The 22422-nt window shown below is 44.3% G+C and overlaps 1 protein-coding gene across 2 annotated transcripts in view; it reads right to left on the bottom strand.

The window, feature by feature from the left end:
- Nucleotides 1–22422, bottom strand: part of l(3)76BDm (trafficking protein particle complex subunit 8 homolog l(3)76BDm) — a 60238-nt gene that overhangs the window by 19427 nt on the left and 18389 nt on the right. For both annotated transcript variants that reach the window (XM_089580887.1, XM_089580888.1), the window contains exons 10-17: nucleotides 22000–22150; nucleotides 20342–20445; nucleotides 19069–19345; nucleotides 18258–18443; nucleotides 12487–12712; nucleotides 11089–11222; nucleotides 8523–8597; nucleotides 6000–6242 (exon numbers count right to left, since the gene is read on the bottom strand). In XM_089580887.1, coding sequence (XP_089437013.1) covers nucleotides 6000–6242; nucleotides 8523–8597; nucleotides 11089–11222; nucleotides 12487–12712; nucleotides 18258–18443; nucleotides 19069–19345; nucleotides 20342–20445; nucleotides 22000–22150 — 1396 coding nt within the window. The remainder of the gene's footprint in view (nucleotides 1–5999; nucleotides 6243–8522; nucleotides 8598–11088; nucleotides 11223–12486; nucleotides 12713–18257; nucleotides 18444–19068; nucleotides 19346–20341; nucleotides 20446–21999; nucleotides 22151–22422) is intronic.

Here is a 22422-nt window from a genome sequence, read left to right as displayed (position 1 = left end):
CGGCACAGTGCGAATTTTGAGCATCACACAAAGGAATTTGATACTGGCCGAACCTGAAGCAGCGCATCACAACATGCAACAACCAGAAGAAAACCTTATTTCATGGACGGACTGCAGCATATCCCGAAATGGAAGCCAAGATTGCAGGTTTCATCCGGGAGCTGAGTGCAAGATTGCTGCCCATGACTTCAGTGTGGATCCGCATGAGACAGCACATGCCTCTGGACTCACGAGGGAACAAATTCAAAGGCTTGCCATCATGTGTGCAGTGATTTATGAAGCAAAAGGGGCTTTGTTCTATGGCAACATGCTTCCATCTTCCAGAAACTGTCCGAAGAGATGGTGTACAAGTCTTTTTCAAAAATGCAGCATCAGCAATGTGCTGGACAGAACAGAGGATGATGCTTTGTGGGACGTGGGCAGCGAGACACATCCGTCATCCAGCTCAAGTTCTGATGACTCGGATGATTCCGAGTAACTATCGTGCACTTCATGCTCTTGTGGCATACGAGCAGCACTTAAATGCAAATGAAGACAAATAGTGTCTTGTGCAGCCACTTGAGTCACATTTGTTTCAAGGTAAGGATGTCTTTCGGTACTGCCATTCAATGATGCCATTTTTTATTTTCAGAATTCGTAAGGTGGAGGGTCAACGCATATTCCGGTTTGTCCTATACAGTCAAGCCCACTTATAACAATATTCAAGTGCCATGGAAATACCATTGTTATAACCAATAATTGTTACAACAGGGTTGTGCTGAAAAAAATAAAAGATGAAAAACTTCAGAGCATGTATTGACAGGAAGGACCCAGAGGGGTTTGATTGTTCTAATGCCTGTAAAAGCTCGTTAATTTGAACTTCAGGAAACTGGAACAATGTTCACTGATGACCAAAGCACCGCCATCACTACACCACCGGTGGGAGCTTCGTGCACCTCCACGTCACAGGAATCAGGCTGGCTTTCCGGAAGTGATTCTTACGGGAAATTCAAGAAGCATGCAGAACTAAGGGTGCGGTGACAGCTGACAAGAGAAAAAAACCGCTGGCTGCATGCACGCGCAATGCAGCAGCTATCCTGACGTGATGACACCTGCCTCTTTTGCTTTTGTGGTGTTGCTGCGCCAGCTTAGCGCTTTTGTGTTGTAAGCATGGTTTTGCTGGTGTGGTTGTAGCATTTCCTTTTTTTTTTTTCTATAATGGTTGACACTCAATTACCAGATTTAATTGTTTTAACCAATAATGCGCCTTGACAGCATTGCTATAAGCAGTTTATTTTACCATAGAACACATGGCACAGCTGATGATGCCATGACTGACCATTGTTATATCCAATTATATTGTTATAACCAGCATTGTTATAAGTGGACTTGACTCTATTCAAGTTTTTTGGGTACCTCAACTAGCTTACACAATCCTACATGACACACAGTGCTTCAATTGAAAACAGACCACTGAGTAAGCTCTCCATTTCTTACAGTGGCTTTTTGAACTATTTCTGCTGTCGTAATGAAGCAACCCATGAAATGTCAGCACATGTCCTTTGCACTGTCACGGACTTCATAGGTACAGCACCACTCCAGGTGGCAAAGTCTGGGAAAGATGGAAGAGAGAATCGATCTATGGAAACCCTTTAAAAACTCTACACTGTATCTTTAGTTTTTCTGCTCCTGTTGCACATTTAGCAAAAAAATATTTCAATACGACGCTGCAAGGTGCCCAGCTGATCTCAAAGCCTTTCCGTAACTGTGAAAGAGGTGTTTCAGAGCCCCTTTTAGATCACATTATCATATACAGTAGAACACCGTTCATACGTTTTTCACCGGACCGGGAAAAAAAAACGTAACAGCCGGGAAAACGCAACAGTGAGGAAAGCACCGAAAATTAATGAAAACAGTGCAGCTTTGACTTGAAACAATTAATTTCCGCAAATTGACCCTAGGACTTTAAAAAATCGAGAATGGTGGATTGCAGTTTCTTTCGCTCGCTGGAAAGAACAACGCGTTTCTCAATAGCAAAGGCCGCATTGCTGTCAGCGTCGCTTTGCGGTGCGGCCACACCACACGCACGCAGCAGTGCTGTGCAGTTCACGCGCTCACTGCAGTCTACGCTGAAGCGACGTTGTGCACAGCGTCAAGCACTGAAATGTTCGTAGGCTGCTCCCCGCGCTGCTCCGCGTAAGCCGCCCTGGCTGCCTGTCGACTGCCTGCGTTTAGTACGTCCAGCTTTTCCTCAAGGGAAAGCCCCTTCCGCTTACTCAACGCTATCACGCCATCAAAGCACAATAAAGATGTTGTTGCGACTGAGAAGGATGAAAAGGAAATTGCACGGGCCCTGCCGACTGGCTCCAGCCGAGACACCACCACTGTCACTTGCAGATAGAGGAGAGTTAAAAGATAAAAAGAAAGAGTGAAAGAAAAGACGCGCTGATAAGCGACCGCAGCCGCGCGCCTCCTCCTCACCACCTCCCAGGGTTGCCAGGTCCTAATCTGAAAAAATAGCCACGAAAATGATAAAAGTAGCCAAAAAGTAGCCAATCTACGGCCACGGTCCCAAAAGTAGCCAGAATTGGCGCCAAGACACCACAGAAACGTCACCAGAGGCAGAAAATTTATAGTTTAAAGACAGAGGGCAACCTATGGGGCAACAGTGCTTGTAAATGACTTTGAAGCATAAAAGATATTTATGACATGACTTGAAAAGTGACCAGAACAAATCATTTTCTCTTCGGCAGAGCAAATACTTTGTTTTCTTTTGACGCAGTGATAGTTATTAATGCGTGAGCATTATAGGGGACATGTCGCAATTTCGTGATGGGTAAACAAAGTGAAGCCCTAAGTGAAGCCCTTGTGAGTCCTACGTGAAGGCGTACGTGCAACTCTAGGAGTGAAGCCCTGCCTACCAGATTACGAGTGCTCTCTCCACCGTGGCTTGAAGAAAGTTAAATTACTGGTTGGTTGAGACTGGTTGCTTGGGAAGAGCAACCTGGGCACAAGCCCCACCAATGGCAGCACCTGCCATCGCAGGGCAGTAGCGTATTGCTTAACCACTGCACAACGGCGCCAGGAGTGGTAGGACTCTCAGCGATCAGTAAATGTAGAGAATGACCAATTCTGGGCATTAACCCATTAAAGCTATCTCATCATGCCCTTAAAGGGACACTGAGGAGAAATTGAAGTTGGCTTGTATCGACAGAATACCAGCTCCTGATTACAAAAACGCCACTCATACTGACAACAAAGCTCTTGTAACGTAGAAAAGAGCAAGAACCAAAATACAGGTATCGCCGCCACAGGCCAAACTCGCAAGTACAAGCGTGATGAGGTCATAGGACAAAACAGTGTTGCTAGAACGAATGGTTCTAGCAACACCAGGAGCCGAGAAACATGAATCACTGAGGCGCAGCCAATGCATGCGCAAATCTCCTTGACGTCGCCAGATGGCGCCACGTGCCCGGCAGCTACGCGCGCTCCTGAAGCATCGGCACAAATCAGCGCCTGTTTTCCGGCAGTAGGCGGGCTCCCGGTATTCCGCTAGCGGTAACAAGGTACACGGTATGCTAAAGGTGTCTATTTGCGAGAACTTCGTTGACGACTTCGAGAACGAGATCCATCGTAACGCTGGCAAAACGCCAGTGCAAACGTAATCGAAGCGACTGTAGCGACGGCCGCAATAGCCGATAGATGCCTTCAACGTGCGGCCGGCGGTAGCTTTCTTTTCGGCTGCTGCTAGGCCGCACTGCTGGCGGCCAGAAATCACGGAGTCTGCGCTACGTCCTGCGCACGTCATGTTTCACGTCTCTTAGTCCTGTGTCGTCATAGGAGAATCCCAAGTTTGAATCAGAGCGGCGGGAAAAACTTTTCAACTTCGAATCCAAATTTCTTAGAAATAAATGCATCTTTCGCTGCCGGCCAAGTGGCAACAAAGCCATGACATGCCGAACTATCGGATTTTACTATAAAAAAAATATTAATAGTGCTCTCCTCAGTGTCCCTTTAAGACGGAGCTCAAGTCTGATTAAGTCGCCGATCTTTGTCTGAACCCTGCTTGACGTGTAAAACCGAGCCTCGAACCAAAACCGAAGTGAAAACCGAAGTGCCTGCTCAAATAATTCGCATTTGGCCTAACCCCGCTAAATTGTTCCCCAGTTATCGACAACAAGGCAGGTACAACAGGATAATCGTGTTCACAAATAGCACTTCAAAAGTAGCCAAAAAGTAGCCAAGTAGCCAAGCTCAAACTTTTGTCACCAAGAGCTCTCAAAAGTAGCCAATTTGGCGCAAAGTAGCCAAACCTGGCAACCCTGCCACCTCCCACGATAAAGATCGCGGCGTTCGGCGTGCGAGGCAAATAGCCATCTAGTGGCGGCCTCTCCAACTCGCCTGCGGCTTCTTGCAGCCAGTTCCGTAGCCAAGCCTGGCCAAGACTCGTCAAAAATCAAAATGCCGGTTGGCGCGCATTGCCCGGTTGTGTTCGGGGAGCCCGGTTGCGACGTATCATGCGGGATCATTTCCTCGGCTACGACGTAACAGCGGGGTTCCCAATACATTGGATCCTATGGAAGCTATGCCGGGACCCGAAGAAAACGACGTAACAGCCGGGAAAACGCAGCAGTGAGGAACGTAACAGCGGGGTTCTACTGTATTCACAAGTGCAAAATGGGATCTGTATGGTGGGGGGGGGGCACTGTCACAAAGCAGCAGAATGTCCACTGAAATTTACCTTGGTGGTCTCCTTCCCTAGCCTGCACTGTCAATACAGTGCAATGCACGCAAGGATGAAAGAACAAGAAAATCGCCCCATGCACTCATCACATGCAATGTATATTTCCGTAACCAGCAAAACCATTTCAATGAACCCAGTTCTAAAGCGTGGGGAAAGTGGAAAAGCGCTGGGTTGTAATATGAAAATAGAGTGGTAAAATGAGGAGGCCTACATTCACATACCAAAAAATTATAGCAGTGATTTTCCCTGTCGATGATACCTTTATCATAATCATTATATGCCTAGCTTCTAATGCTTGCTCTCAAAGTGCCATTAATAAAAAAGAATCCCTCCAAATGCATTGTTTCCTATAATACCAGCCCAAGACACCATGGGTGGATGCTGGTATATGGCAGTATAGTATGGCAGTAGAGCATGAACTCTGTTGAAAGTTACGTGCAGGTCTGCTTCACAGTGTACAAGGGACACTGCAGCACGTTAGTTAACTCATTGGCACAGCACACAGAAGGCTCCAGGCAGAAAGGCTCAATGAAACAGCCTTACTACCCGACTGTGTACAGTAGTTACAGGCGTTGTGCGGTCATCGCAGAATATGAGTGAAAGCCCCATGAAGGCCATTAAACCACGTGAAACCAAACTGGCCACAGGTAGCAGAGAGAGGAGACAGGTGTGGCCACTGTGACACGCCCCGCTCTCTCCTCGCAAGTGAGAGGAGGGAATCACCACTACTGGGAGTGCAGCCTGTTTACTAATTCCTTGAGCACACTTTTCATATGACTATGACCATTAAGTGAGGACACTTTTCTTAGATCAAGTATCTGATGAATGCACAATACAATACTCAGTGTTATTAGCCTTGGACACAGGCAATTCACCACTGCTGGTTAAGTAGAAGAATGACAACCACACATAGGCTCAGAACTTATTCAGCACCACATACTCCTTCCAGCAATCATGCCTTTTGATACAATGAAAGTGAATACTAGCACTCTCCCCTCTCCAATTCCCTGTATCAAGTCATCCATTGAGATGGCTTTGAAATGTAGCCATCCACTGGTATACTGTATAACTTCTTCCAATGGAGAGTGAAAGGTATTCATGCAGTAACACACACAGAATCCACAGAATAACAAGTGGCTTTCCCCATCCATTTCTGAACATCCTGATCCTAAACACATCATTGTACAAAGCTGGAGACTACGTTTGCCCACATCCATCCCCAAGGCAAGGTTTCCTAAGGCCCTTGTAGAGCAGGAACCACTGGAAATGGACTGACCGTGAGTCTAGGCATAGCTCCCACAACAGTGGGCTGGAGGCGCCAGTCAGGGCGGGGCCCCTTCAGAGGCAGAGCAGGGGATGGCTTGGCAGGCAAGGTTAGTGGCTGGTGGCCGTGGACAGGACTTGGAAGAGGCCCCAGAGGTGCAGCAGCTTCGCGCTGCGCTGCTGACAGCCCTAGGCAGTATGCCAGCCCACCAACCTGCAGCTGGCCCCGCTGCTGTGGGCACACCTTCAGCTGCACCTGTGCACCAACACCACATGTTCCAGTTATGATTCCATGTAACTTCACGATCACTGTAGACAACAAAAGTCACAACATAGACAGAAATGGCACCGAAATCCTCTAACAAGTCAATTTAGCCGCATCACTCCCACCCACACCTCCAAAGCTATTGAGAATGAATATGACTTGTTACATTAGTCCCGAATTACAGCATGACATCTTTGTTTTTTAGGCCAAGAGCTTGCTTGTAATAAGATTCTGCATGAAGCACAAAAGGTTATGAGTTCATGATGAAGACAGTAAATGAGAAGCTAGTGACAGACAGCGAAACCTCATCCTACCCTAGAATTGCAATATGTGCTTTGTGTTATTTTTCACTACAACCACTGCACTGTCCACTGTCCAACAAATGTATGTTCTCCACAACATACTAGGAGGGAATGCGCATCCCTAAGAAAATGATGAAGCAGCTTGTGTTACCTGATGATAGTTAGCAATAGCACCGAACACTCTGCTGCACCATGAATTTAAGATATCCACTGTGCTCATTGCAAACCATGCTATGAGCCTATTACTGCAACCTATTACAGGGTACACCCCAAATGCAGACCTTTTCACAATACATACTCATTGAAAGTGAACCCAACTTCAAGCATCCTTCAGCAGCACTTATTCACAACCCTTGAAGCACAAGACAAAATTTTAAATTTCCTTTCACTGTCTGCTTTTAATTCCAACTACAGCTTTGAAAGGCTCAGAGCACAGCTACACCATGGCACAGGCTCTGCTAAGGAACAGTTTTTCACAATCACTCCACTGCCTGCTCAATGACCTCCAAACTGATGTGCTGCTTTGTGAGAACCTCCCCTTTCAGAATGAAGCACATTGAGAAGTTAGAAGCTTAATGGGCAAAAATATGACGATTTGGTGGAACACTTTTGCGTAGAGACCAAGTCAGGCTGAAGCATGGTGTACAACTGGCACTTTTCTGGCCAAGGTACAAAGGTACTGTCCCACTGCAAAGAGCAGGACTGCTCATTGAAGGAGAAAAATGCGAAAGGAGCAAATTGCATTCAAGGATGTGGCTAATGTATGCACCTGCATCAATCTCAGTCCCCCTTTATCATAAACAACCCCACTAGGGTATCGTGACACCATAATCCAGCCCAGAACATGACAGGTTGAGTGGGAGCTCTAACACAGTTCAGCAAGCCAAATCAGCAAAGTCACACATCAAGGCAAGCACACCAGAGCTTTGTGTGGTGAAATAACATTCCACACAGTAAAAAAATCTTTCATCATTAAAGCATGTGGTCCCCAGCTTTCTTTTTCAGCATGCCACGCCAGCAGCAACTTTCTTTAGCTATTTTTTGTGCCTCTGTGAAGCTTATGGCAGATCGTGTTAATGATCCACAGCACCACTTCACAGTTTGTTTCAGTAGAAATGCCAAACTCCATAGCCACCCTTTTTGTGTTTCTCCCTACCAGGTGTTTATTCCTCCTGGCGGTTTGTGGGGTTTAACATCCCGAAGTGACACATGGGCTACGAGGGACACCGTAGTCAAAGACTTCGGATTAATTTAGGCCACCTGGGCCACATGCGCTAACATCACAGAGAACACGGGCATTTTTGCAATTCACTTCCACTGAAACGCAGTCGCATTTCGCTTCCATCAAAATGAAGTCAATGCGGGGCCACGATTTGGTCCCGCAACCTTGGGCCAAGCAGCTAGACGCCAAAGCCACTGAGCCACGGCAGTGAGTCAGTGTTCATTCCTGTTAAATTGAAATCTTTCAAGCGAGATGTCTAGTAATGTCAAGTAGGATTCATTGGTACATGACCTATGAGTCATTTCTTGTCTTTTTTTTGCCATTCTTTTTTACATTCTTTTTGCCATTTCTCCGTCTTCTCTAAGAACTGATTAATTAGTGCACCCTTAAAAATTTAGCCAATACTAATAACTACTAACAGAATGTACGAGAGCTTATGCTAAACAGTTTAAAAAATCCAGCTGAACACGTCACAGCTGGCATTGCTATCATGAGGGCAAGCAACACCAGCTACAACCTTCCACCAAATTAAAAACTGCATACCTTTTTCACATAGTATTTATGTACAATCACTAGCAGCAGCAGAAGCTAGCTAGGTCTGTCCCTCTAATTCACACACCAAATTTTATTTCACCACCAGCTAAAACAGGCCAGAAAGACTTAGCACCATGCTGTTTTGCGGAGTGCTAAGATGTTGTGACAAAGTATCATAGCTTGCGGCAAGCAGGTCTTTCATATGACACCCACCTTTTGGGTTTGTTCAGGTTCAAGAAGGACCTCACTGAGGATGTCTGTTCTTATAACTCCATCCAGGTCACAATCCTAAAATGCAACAAAAAGAAGGTAGTCAGTTTGTTCAGGGGGTTCATGGCCAGGCTATAGGTATATTCACTCTGTAATTTCCTTAATACTAAATCAGTTAATCCATCATTGCTTAATTCACCTTCTAAGTCTAACTACATTCAAATGTCCCAACAGATGCCTCTGCTTTTCTATGATGAAAAAAGCTTATAATTCGAACTAGGTACATCAAATACAATAGAACCTTATTGATATATTCCTGGTTCATATGATTTCCCAGCTCACACACTCATAAATGCGGGAAATAAAAAGGTCTCTGAGAATTAAATTATTTCCTTCTGTTTAATACGTTCCCAGATAACACAATTTCCCGACTACAACATTTAATGTTTCTACCAATTCTGGTCGTAGACAGTAAAAGCTTGGTAATTCAAGCTCGGGTAATTCTAACTTGCGGGATAATTTGAACTGACACCCTGGTCCAGGCACAACCCTGTGCATTTCAATGGGGGAAAACTCCCGATAATTCGAACATCTTGGCATGCACAACAGTTATTTCGAACTAGGAGCCCCTGGCTTACACCACTCCTCGCAAATAGAAGTGTGCCCATAGCGAGTACCAACGCGCTGAAAATTTACCCGAGACGCAAAAAAACGAAAAGTGAAAAATCAAGCCGCCCACACAAGGAGAGACATGCATTTGGGCACATCTCGCCACCCTTGGGCCCTGCCCACACCACCAAAGCTCCAGTACAAGCCATTGCAGGTTTTTGTTGTGCTGCGGTCGCTAGGCCTGTGATCACGTGGAGTTCACAACGCGGTTGTAGTTGAGGTAATTTGTAACTGGCTACTGCAGTCACGTTTTTTTTTTGGTGTGATGCCTCCTATATTCTTTCCATGCAAAGAAAACAAAATACATAGAATACTACCAAAACAGGGTCCTCCGTCACTAATCGTGCGCTTGCTATGAGTCTCGCATCAGTTAATTTAACGGAGGCTGTGTCCCAGTATAACCAACACAGCAAGTTATTCTCAAAAGAGTCCTACTCAAACCTGAATTTCATGCTGCAGAGTTCCGCGCACCTCTGATGTCCGCGCAGTGGCAAGCGTGATAAAAAACACTGCTTCGTTTCCGCAAGCGTGCATGCGTGCATTTGTGTGTGTGTGTAAAATCGGAGCGGCAGCATACCAGCAGACTTTTCCCACTCCGACACGACATGAAAAGGAGAAACGTAGTGGCGTCTTCGCAGTTGCCAAGGGCAAAGGGACAAAGCATCCAAGAACTACAACAATGCACTTACATAGGAGCGGATCAGGTCTAGGAAACGCGGCATGAAAAGCTCAAACACTGACAGTCAGCCACCGTGAAGGCTTCCCTACACAGCAAAGGTGAAAAGAGGAGAAGCATTCACAAAATAATGAAGAAATCCTGGCTACCTTTGCGATTTCCATTGACAGACCGAATGAGTTGCGAAGCTTATTCAACAATAAGGGCAATGCAAACACTGAGTGAATTCTACAAGCACTGGAAATGGTGCTCTCCAGACCTTGTGCCAGAAAATGCTAATCAACATTTTTATGAAGTGAGATCGTCAACAAATGCCTTTGCACTTCCATCAGCAGTTACATTCTTCAAAATTAGGTGGTTTGGATCATACATTTTCCCGGGTAATATGTTTCCCCCACATTTTTTTAAAAACTATCAACAAGGCTTTACTGTATATGACAATTTGCTGATAGATAAATTACAACCATTATCAATCACGCTAAATATGCTTGCAGGGAGGTTTCTGCTCACGTTGCAGAGCCTGTTATAAGGATGAAGTACTTTGGAACTCGGTGCTTCCAAGCAAGTGTTTCAAAATTGACAGGACGACTGGCACCGGTGTAAGCGTTAATTATATAACACATTATGGAAGGATAAAAAAAACAGCGTGCTTTCTTGCTGTGATTGTCTGAAGCAGGTGGTCAGCCATCTTGTTCTCATCAGATGTCATATGTGGGAAAGCCCTCTTGCAGAATTTCGCATGAGGTTAAGCCTAGCAGTGTCCGAATGTGATCGGTACATGCAATAAACAACGCAAAAGAAAACGAACAGGACCTTTTCCTGTCACTTTAAACTTGATCACTGAATAATTGCCCGGATACTGTGGCTTTGCCACGGTTGAATGTAAAAAAGTCTGCATGGGGTAAGATATGCTGGAAAATATTCGAAAATGTTCGAACACATGAAAATTCTTGAATATCAAGCATATTCGATTAATACCTAAGATTAAAATATTCGGACACCCCTACAAATTTGCTATCACGAGACGCTAGCCTATAAACGCAGCCTGATTTAGTATTCCACTTCAGTGTCCCTTTAAAATGTTTTTGTGGTAAGCTGGGATACTTAATTTGAATTTCATGTAGACGCAATCCTTCGCAGCACTTAAATGTATGTACATAACATTTGAAGACAGATCCAGTGAATGCAGCCAGCCACTGAAAAGAAGGCATGAATTATACTCACTTGCACTGTGTCACCATCATTGCTGACGACACCGCTATCATCCGAAGGTGTAAAGGTCCACAGAAGATGCATGTTGGTTAGCTGCAGGGCTATCTGCAGAGGATTATGCAGCTCCATCTCAACCGTAATTGGTTCTGAAACATATTAAGTTCAACATAACTTGCAAAGTGAACTCACAGCAGCCTTCCCCCCAGCCATCTTAAAAGCCAAGCATGAATATGTCGCAAATGCAGATGTGAAAATAGTACTTTTTTGAAACCGAATCGAATACAGATAGGCTAGCTTTGCTACCGAATTGAATATGGATAGTGTAGTAAAACTCAAATCAAATATGAATCAAACAGTGAAGGAATCGGATCAATATGAATCATTATTTGTGTGCTTATCTGTTGCTTGTGTGTATATCCATACAAAAAGAGATCCATGCGAAACAGCGAGGAGCTAGAAGCGACATTATAAAGCATGGAGTGAAAGCTGTAGCTGTCAAAAGACGCAACACTGATCTTCGCTAGGGGATACACAACATGAGGTCTGCATATTAACTCTATCACCATCCTGTCATAAGCAAAAGAAAATACCTTTCGCCACTCAAGATGACAGCAAACAAACTAGTGCCAAATTTGAATTGATCATGACTCACATCATGACTCAGACCCACATGGGTGACCTTCTCTTAGGCAGCAGGTGCACAAGGGGGTCTTTGGTCACGACATACTGCAATGCTTAAGGCAATGCCCTCTACCCCGGAGAAAGTCCCCTCACAGAGATACCACTGTTAAATGAGACCTCCCACAAGTTCCCAAGAAAAGTGCTTTCCATTAAAGGTGTCATCAGCAATTCCAAGGTGTACGCAACCTGCACAAAATTGAAATTTGCACTGTTGTGCCATTGTAATGTTTATGTGACATTAAGATGTTTCTTATGTAAACAAGGAGTTAAGAGTGTTTTATTTTACGTGAGGCATTATTACCATTACTGCAATACGTGAACCACATTGCTGAGCCCTTGCAGTGCCCAAAGTTCCTGAGCAGAGAGTCAGAGAAAAGAAGGCTGAAAAATGACAAGAACATTAGCTTTGGTTGGGTCAGGCTGGGTTTCATGGCAGTGAAATCGAATGTTCACTTCAAACTACTTCCCAGCAGGACAGGAAGACAGGCAGTCACTAAACATACTAGAAAGTAACAACATGAGCAAAACCAATTGTTAGAAATAAGAACAGCATTTAGTTCTAGCCCAATTTTTATCAGCAAGGAATGATATATAAATTTAACTCTGTTAACATTAGCATAAGAGATGAGTGAAGGCAAGAGGCGATTAAGCAATTGGTTAGGAAAACAATTCATATCTGCACACTGTAAAAGCAGCAGGGGCAAAAAGAATGTAGGTTTGTGCACATACCAAATACGACAGCCAAGGGCCGGACACTGTTGTCAGTGGCAGAGCTGAGGCAACTGAGCTGTGGTCGAAAGGTCAGAGGCAGAGCGCCCCCATGGGCTGCCCGTGCAGCCGCCTCCTCGAGCCAGGGTTCCCCTGGTGGGGACCCCTCGGCTCCCAGCACCACCCGTATGGTGCCTTCACACACACGTGGCACCGGCAACTCTACTCGATCAGCGCCAGCTTGTGTCTGCAAAGTAAGCACACTTGTGCTATTCCTGAATACATATCAAACTCAAAGGAGACTGTGAAATAGAGTAATAAATCAATAATATGACATATAAAATATGCCACAGATAAACTTAACAGAAGCATTCGCACGACATATACAGTTTGTGTCCAAAGCTCCAATAATGATGCGGCATGACACCACAGATAGAGATGGAAACATGCACAACACCACATTAGTCACAAGCCTCACACATCATGATAACATGGCCAGCACTGGGCAGCACCAGCTAGTACAGACAGCCAGCCACAAGCAAAGACCAGAAACCTGCAGTGTGACATACTTCTCTTCTATTGCTTTTCACATCCCACATTTCTCTCATCACAGTGTCTGTGCATGGCTAGTGCTGCCAGCAGGCGTCCAAGACTGTATGCCCGATGTGCAAGTGCTTCCTCCTCTCTGAAGCAGTGCAGCGATGCTGCTCCGCACGTGAAAGCTGAACACAGGAGCATCAATAGGAGGAGTGCTCATTATTGCAGCATGGCACATCATTCAATACAGTAAATGTGCTGGTGGACATGCACACTATACTTCTGCATACGATTTTAGAGAACATGTCAACTGTCAAATGTAAACAATTTGATATATCCAGGTTCGATATATCTAGGATCGACAATAAACTACTGTTGACCAGCTTCTCCATGCAGAATCTCATATACAGTTAAACCCCAATGTAACGAACCTCCATGTAGCGAATCCCTCAATATTACAAAGTTTCGCAATTTCCCAACACTGCCTTAATTGAGGAGTGTGTACATGCGAACTCCATGTAATGATGGTGTAGTGGAGGCAGACCTTCATGTAACGAACTTGCCACATCGACAATCCATTAACACTTTCCTGCCCACGCTATTGATAGTTCCAAATTCGTATTTTCCCATTTTCTAAGCGCTCCTGGACAGCTAGCACCATCTGGTGGGTAGTAGAACTATTCTTTCAGTTTCGCTAATCAATTGCCACCACGGTGTGGTATTCGAAACCCCTCCGGCATCCTCTCTGGAGTCGGGTGATGAGCACTTGTAGTTTTTCTATAATGGCAGCGGCGGCGCGTGACACTGTTCCACGAAACCTGCGCATTTCTACCAATTCTGATGCGTCTGTGCACAAGTCTTTGGATGATGGCAACAGCAGTGACACAGAATACAACTTCAGGTCCACATCCTGTCGACCTCAAGGTTTCCCCTGTTGTTGCTCCTGTAGATGCACCTCAGAGTCTCCAGCACAAGCCTCAAAGAATGAGAAATACAGAAACTGTAAAATATGGTATGAGGAAAGCAAAGTCGAGCAGAAAAAAAATTTTTCTGCAAGGCATTTGCGACCAATCTGTGTTTCACAACATCAAGGAATTGTTTTGCATGGTGGCACGATATTCATTAGGGTTAACGTTTTCTTATATATCTCCAGAAATTCTATACACAGAAGGCTGATATTTGCTGAAATACTGCAAAGATCCCTCATGTATAAAATGTATATTCTGAATTTTTTTGTTTTGTTTGTGTGAAGAAACGGTGATATTTTTATTATATCTTTTTCATCCTGGTTACAAATTTGTGTAATTGTTTTTTCCCATATTCTCTTAAAAAAACATGTTGATTGGGACTAATACCATTGGAGAGAGAGAATATCCTCTAAAATTTGATACTACACACTACTTAAACGCGTGCTCTGTTAAAGGCAAAAAAAAAAAAAAATACTATACTACCCAAAAACTACTACTTTTCTCAAGGGCAGGAAAGTGTTAATTTGTGTTGTGTTACTTGAAATTTGGCTGAATTACATGAGTTTCACGAGATAAAACCCGAACTGCCATGAGAAGAACATTTACGATCACAAGGAGCAAACATAGTCGATGCAACGCGCTGTACTCAAGCACAGGAAGCACCTTTCTACAACAATTGCAGCAGTCTCCGCAGCTTTCGCTTTTGCAGTGTTGCACCAAGTGGCATCCCAACTGTTATGCCCAAAAGCAGCACGAAACAACAGGACATAGCAAAGAATGCATGAGATGAGCAGCGTGCCTATTGCCGCCACTTGGTTGCTTGAGCAATTCAGGCGCTGACAGCAGACGCGTGGTGGGAGCGGGGACGGCGAAGAGCGCCGGCAAAGTGAGGCAAACAGTCAGTTTCCGCAGGCAATGGTAGACGAGTAGACCAAAACTTTCTTTTCCTTCTTCTTATTCTTATGAGTCACAAGCACACGGAAAGAGGCAGGTGCCTCCGACTCCCTCTCCTCCCAGCACTCTCCTTGCCCCATGCATAGCAGCATCACACTTTTGTCGTGCGACCTGCGGCGGAGACTGTGGCTGTTGTTGCCACACTCGCGTTACCAATATGATCGCAAAATATTTTTTCACGTTTATGACTCCGAGTAACAGGGGTTTATTGTGAACGCTTTCTCGGTCATATCACCAACATTTATTTTTCATCTTTGCTTCCTTTCTGCGGTCCTTTCGAGTTTTCACGTGAAAACTGGATGTAACAAAAACCTGCATGCAACAAAAAAAAAAAAGCGGTGTTCTCAATTTCATTATATCCAGGTTTCATTGTAGCAGTAAAAGTTTGACTCTTTTTGTGCCTCTAATGGCTTTTCACAGTAACAACACAAATTCTACCCTCAAGTTACAAGCAATATTATGGACATCCACAGAAATTTTTGGCTGATAAAAGCTGCTTTGGCTGCCAAACACTTATCTGTAGTCGGAGTCAGCTACAGAAGAACAGAATCTGCAACCAAGTGACCACAATTGCTACCCACTGTGGTGGCTCAGTGGTTAAGGCATTCGGCTACAGAGCCCAAGGACACTAGTTCAATCCTGGTCGCGGTTACCACGTTTCAATGAAAGCAAACCACCAAAGGCGCCAGTGTGCTATGCAACGTTAGAGCATATTAAAGATCCCCAAGTTGTTGAAATTATATACCAGAGCTCTCCACTGTGGTGCCCTCTCTCTCTTCCTTCTTTCACTCTCTCCTTCGTGACTTCTATCATGGCACAGCTCAGGTGTCTGGGTAGTGAAGCAGATACTCCACCTTCGATTTCCTTAAAACCAATACATTATCACCAACCACAATAGTCTATTGTAAATTCTTTCTAAGTGTGGTTGGCTTTAATGAAGGAAACTAAGGATGTCTTAAAAATAGAGAAAAATTCTAGAACCACAAAGTCCTAAAATGTTCCAGAACCACAAAGTCTAGTAGTTCCACCAACACACGCGTGAGTTGTCTACCATCTGCACCTTATCTTCAAAGTACTTATCCCAGGTGCATGCCAATATACTGAAAATGTCGGCGCAATGCCAAGAATTTTCAAAGTGCTAGTGACATTGCTCTCAGGTAAAAGAGGCTGCACAGGCATAGCACTGTATGCATTTATTTCTGCCCAACTATAGCGACCACTCTTTATGTATTGCATTTACACCCATAATGAACAAACTCTTAATCCAGAAGAGCTGACAACAATTTTAGGGGAGGGTTCATAATGCGGGGAAAAAAAAGTTGACAAATATGTTTGTGAGAGACGAAATTTCATACTATGCGTCCACCTGCTGGCCTGGATGTCCGCCTGTCCGTCTATCCATCACCAATAAAAGTGCGCAGGCAGTTGCGTTCGTTTGCTTCAAAAGGTGTTGGCTGTTATCACGGTGCGATCTGACGATTTTTTTACAGTCAATGGGGCCACCCATTTGCAGCGAGATAAAGCGAACCTACTGAACACTTGAATAACACCATCTGTCGGGCTACTGAACACTGGCCCTGAAAGTCAGGTGTGTGTTTTTTACGAGAGGTCAAAAAAGCTCGCAGGAAAATTACGCACGTGCAATGCAAATTTTTAGGCGTTAGCTGTGGTGTGAGCTAGGGGTTAGCTATTTTCACTCCCAATCTAGAGCTTGCAAAATCGATTGGAGGTCTGAAGATAGCCCATAGTATTTCAATGTAAAGGGTGTTTTCTGGTGTTCTGGTTTAAACTACTACCCTCCTTGCTGATGATCGAGTACTAGCTGGCGCAACTGGACGTGCAGCAGTGCACCGAGCAAGCCATCACCGCTGGCACTCCTGATGCACGGCTCCCTTGACTTCCGTGGAACAAGTACGAGCCGACTGCAGCTGCCGCAGCCGCTCGTCTCCATGTTAAATTCACCAAACAGGCGCTACAGCGAGAGCACGAAGCAGAGCTAGCATGGGACACTTAGAGCTGGGTGCCCCTTTCTGACGCCTGATGCGGGGTGGCACTGGGTGCCCGGATGAGTGTGCCTAACAGGCGTCACGGAGACATCGCTTAAAAGCAACAGCTGCGCAACAACGCAGTCACAATTAAAGAAGCAGTTGGAGGCGCCACACATAGGTCAGCTCCCCCAATTTCCAATGGCCATTTTTGCAGAAAGTCAACACAGCTGCAATGAGTGCGGCAAAAGCTTCAATGCACTCTTAGTTTTTTTTCATGTAATGGCCTTGTGTGTTCAAAAAATACATGATTCTGAAAATGCCTATTGTGCTGTTCAACCTCTCTTGTGTGCCAGAAGTACTCAAAATATTTGCTTCAAAATTATTCGAAGAAAATTACTATTCACTTCGAATTCAATTCAAGCCAAAAAAGCCCTATTCACACGTGCCTAAAATATAGCAATTAACACAGCCGCAAGGCAAAGGCCAAGGCCACATGGACATGGTATGACACGGTGCAGTACTGTGCAGCACAGTACAGTACGTTACGGTATGGTATCTGAAGTTTAACGACCCGAAGCAATAAATGGGCTATGAAGGACGCTGTAAAGAAGGGCTCCAGATTATTTTAAACCACCTGGGGTTCTTTAACATGTGCCGACATTGCACAGCACACACACGTTGCTGCATTTCGCCTACAATAAAATGTGGCCACTATCACCGGGATCAAAGCAGCAACCTTGGGATCAGCAGCTGAACACCAAAGCCACTGAGCCACTGCGGCACATTGACATTTATTTGCAGATGACGTCATAGGCACCAAGAATATTGAAATGTATGAAATCATTCTATTAATAACCTAAAAGGCTGCAAAACAGATGATTTTGGGCAGCTCTGCCTTCATCAGCAAAAATGACACTGAATATCAAACTTATGTACAAATGACAGAGTTGTAATTAGCAGTTGAAACAGTTACTACTGCACACCGCGTGTGCTTGGCAACTTGAAACTTCCAACTGAAATTTTTCCTACCAGCAGAACAGAAGTGATAATGGCATCACCAGGCATGTGATCGGAAGTTGTATGCAAAAATGCCAACTTATTTTTACAGCAACCGTGCATGTTTCTACAATCCTCATTTATCTGTTATTTTCATATTGCATCATATATATTGCAAAAAAAAAAGTGGTAGGGAAGTGGTTCTCGTGGTTCTCCTCATGAATTTATGATGATTCTTGACCGAACTGCAAAGGATATTCTGCATGACTCTTTTTGATACACACCTAGAAGAAAATTGCAGCTGGGCCAGGAACCTAGTAGAATAACAGTTTGCAGTGCTTTGGCTTACCCTGAGCACAAGAAGAAACTCCCGCAGAAATAGCAATTGCTGGGAGAGGCTTTGCGCACTTCGCTGCGCCAGTAGCCGATGAAATGCTTCCCTAGCTCGAACCAACTGCTTCAGCTGTGCAGACTGTCGTCCAATTGTGAACTGCATATGACCCTCGGCAAGGCTCCAGCCACGGCCCTGGTAAACCTAAAGCCAAAGAAAACGTAACAACATTTTACAAATTTACTTAGTAAGTGATCACAGCACCGAGACTCTCAACTTTCAAAAAGCCACAACTAATCATACTTCATTTTGCAATCTGACACAAAAGGATATTTCATCACACTATCAATACAGGACCAGCCACAATACGTTTAAAAAGGGCTCTCAATTTTTTTTAGCGGCAGTGTGCTTAAAAAAACACGCAAAGTTTAAAAAAAATGAAGTCAGCCCTTAAAACATGATTAGATAATAAAACAAATATCTGAGTGCAACTGAAAAGCAGCATCAACATTTCCTTCTATCTCTTCAGCAAGTATTCCAGGCGTGAATAAAAGCACACAGCTGAAAACATTGGCAGTCCAGACTGAGTCTGGGCACCGAGTCAGCCGTCACTATAAACATAAAGGTAAACAGCTAAGGTCAAGCGTAACGCTTTCCAAATCTGTCATCTTCCAGTCTTCTTTCGTGTCTTAATAAAAATAAGGAAACTCACGAGGAAAACACTTCAGGGTCAACTTATGAGTCAAATTTCAGCACAATTTAAATGGTCAAAAGTCTAGCTGATCTAGGCCTCCAAGACAAGCAGATCCAAAGCAGAAAGGGGCCTCACCTGGAGTGCCTGTGAATAGGCATGTAGTGCATGGCGCCGGTGTGCTGCCTTTGCAAAGCGATGCCCAGCCAGTACTAGGTGGAATGCAAACTTCCGCGGGCAGGTGGGTGTGGCACGTAGAAAGCACAGTGCTGCTTGCTCCAGCAACAGGGCACTGCGCAAGTCTGAGCCCTCACTTGTCAGCCGTATCAGCTGGCCAGCCGCCACTGATGCCTGGCCCACCTGCCACAAACACTCTGTGCTCAGCAGTGCTGCTCGTGTTGCAAGATGGGGAACTCTGAGGAAAGAGAAAGACAGGCTTCATTTGGCAAATTCATGATTTTTTTTCATACAACATTTCTGCCTCACACAGTATCGCATCAATTTATTAAATGGTGGCAAGTGTCAGATCAACGGATTTCACTCTCGAAAAGATTTTTGCACCTCCTGACATGAGCAAAGCAATTCTAAAAACACCTACTGTAAACCATCAGCCAGTCAGGCAGGATTATCGCACACATCACAGGCTGAAAAACATGGTAAGCTGTACCTTTATTTCACAACCTGGCATACAGAACACTACTTTTTTTAATGCTTCACTAACAAGACTGGCCTTCCTGCTACGAATGTAATGTGTTTGACCAGTTTCCCATTGTATTTGGTTTGTTCCACTGCAGTTTTCTTAGAGCTACAAGAAAAAGGGACCGCTATTAAAGAACAACACAGCAGGGCTCGCAAGAAGGAGGTAACACACCGTAGAAATCTTTCATCCCATTGCCGTCAGTTTAAATGCATCCCCAACTGCACCCCAATGAACAGATCAGGCTCGAAATCGTGCATCAGTAAACCTTCAATTGTCCTCAAGGCTAGTGAGGTGGAAATGATTTGACTTGTGCAGTAAAAGAAGTGGAGTTGCAGATTTCGCGACTGTAATGATAATCACCTTTTTTATTTTTTTTTATGCTGTTTTGTTTGTTTCTCCTCTTTTCTTTTTGGTGTTAAGGTCTATGTTCGGAATGCATAAAGATGTGTTGCACAGCATGCAAAAAACAGTTGTAAGTTCATACATTGTTTGAGTGTGTCGATAATTCTTGTTCTATTTTGCAGTTCAAAGTAGCACATGCAAAGGTGCTCAGCCAACTAGCCCCAGTACCAGTCTTATTATTTACAACTTCTAAACATCACTTACATTTTAGCATCCAAGAAAAAAGAAAAAACAATTTTTTTTTTTTTTTAAATGCACAGAAATGCTGAAATTTAACTCTGCTCACAATAAAACAGATTTCTAGCTCACTTGCAAGTGTTCAAATACAGGTCGATGGCAGAATCCATATAACGCACAGGGAAGGGCCTCTGAGCATTGACACCAGCCATGAACACAGCCAGGGCAGCCATTTCCTGCAGTTAAAAAAAAGCATTTTAAAATTTTAGCTAGTGAACAAATAACTCGCCTTTAACGACATAAAATACTGCCTTCACATCCTCACTCCGAGAACAACCAGAAGGAAAGAAAAAAACTGCAGGCAACGGTGACAACACTACAGGTAGTTAAAAGCTTCAAATACTCAAAGTACAGAGTTTGCACAGAAATACTCCATGTAGAATACATCCTCACCCAAAGACACAGCAAGCTTCAAGCAGCATGCTGCTTCAAGCTTGGTTTCCGTTCATGAATTTTACCTGTACCGCTAAAGATGTTCTGAGCCTCTCATCAACATCAGACCTTGACCACACACGGCAACAGTGCAGCTCTCCTATCTTTACATAGCAGGCATACATAGCAGGAAACTAAGTTAAAAACCTTTGTCAGGTGTTTTCTGACTGGATTTAAAAGTACTGCGAACTTCAGCCTGTATTCTAGAGTACAAAAATAACAAAAGGCTGGCGCTTTTAAGTGCACGAGAACCACGGCTATAATCTTTAGATGACAGGGAGAAGTTAGACAAGCTGTGGTGCCTCGGTACTGAGCGCCACAAAAAAAACTGAAGTCTACTTGGATGTAGGCAAAAATAATTTACACAGGCTGGCTTCATGTGCCAGTTAGCAACTTCTAATGCATGCAGAAATACAACATAAGAAGTGTCCGCAAAGCTGCAAATGGGCCTAGTTGGTTCATATTTAACTTCATTAGTGCACTGCTCATGGGAACGAACAATACTGGACGCAAAAACTATGCACACAGAAGGGCACAAATACTGGACGCAAAAACCATACACACACACAAGGTGCAAAATACTGGACGCAAAAACCACACATACAGACAGTGATAAGGAGGTCAGCAATGACGAGGGCAAGTGAGTGGGAGCAGGTTCATGGAAATAAGTGCCATCTGCATGCTGCCCCCAGCTGTCGTTCTCAATTGTTTTTTCGGCCGGCTTCCACTCAAGGAAAGTTGTTTTTATTTTTTTATTGTTTGGCCTTCAACTTTCGGGTGTCGGCTTAGAATCGAGGCTAGCCTAGATTCGAGTAAATATGGTAAAAATGTCGCGAAGATATCTGCTCCACAAGGTGAGTATCTAAGCAGAAGACTGCAATGGAGAAAGATACCTATGGTTCGAACGCTTCCCCGCAATGCACAGCCGCCATGGTGCATGAAACAAATTTTTTTAGTGTACTTCCCGATTGATTTCGGCAATGAAACTTCAGGACAGCATAAAGAAACAAGACATTAAAGCGGATACAACCATCCTCAAAAAAATCAATTTTTTTGCCATTTTTTAGTACCTCATACTTGCATCCCCACTCAGCCAACAAAATAACACAAGTTGTTATTCTGGCCACAGTCACTGTGTTCCCAGGACACACCAAGAACCTCTTCTATGTCCTGCTACAGGCTTGCAAACCAAAGCACACCAAAATTTACACATCTCAATGGGTTTATGTAAATACTTCACAATGCTGTACACAAGTTTTAAAACATATTGTTGCAACAACACTACTCCTAGATCTTACCTGAGCTCCTGCCAAGTGGAGCCAAGCGCTGTCCCCACTGAAGTCCCTCTTTGCACTGTGGTATGCCTGGTAGGCAAACTCATACAACTGAAAGAGAAAAGCCAAGTCTCCAAGGCGGCGCACCTGTAGTTCTGGCGCATCCTGACCATACCTGCAGTAGAGGCAAGAAGGTAAGTGACATGTTGAAATGAAGCCACAGGCTTCTTATGCCGTTAAAGGGACCAAACAAACACTGACCAAAACGAGTCATGAGATTATGGCAAAAATTAAAAGATTTTGCCTCAAACTGTAAGAATTAAGCACTGCAATATCAAAGAAACGAGGATTTATAATTTTAATTTGGTGTTGAAAATCTCATAAAAACCCATCTTGTGGCAAAAGCCACCATTATCACTCAAGTCCACCACGTGACCACATCGCGGT

This window comes from Amblyomma mixtum, chromosome 3 (assembly GCF_055824585.1).
Source record: "Amblyomma mixtum isolate Tamu chromosome 3, ASM5582458v1, whole genome shotgun sequence".
Lineage (NCBI taxonomy): Eukaryota > Metazoa > Arthropoda > Arachnida > Ixodida > Ixodidae > Amblyomma > Amblyomma mixtum.
The sequence above is the reverse complement of the archived record's forward strand: the minus strand, read 5'-3'. Positions and strand labels throughout refer to the sequence as shown.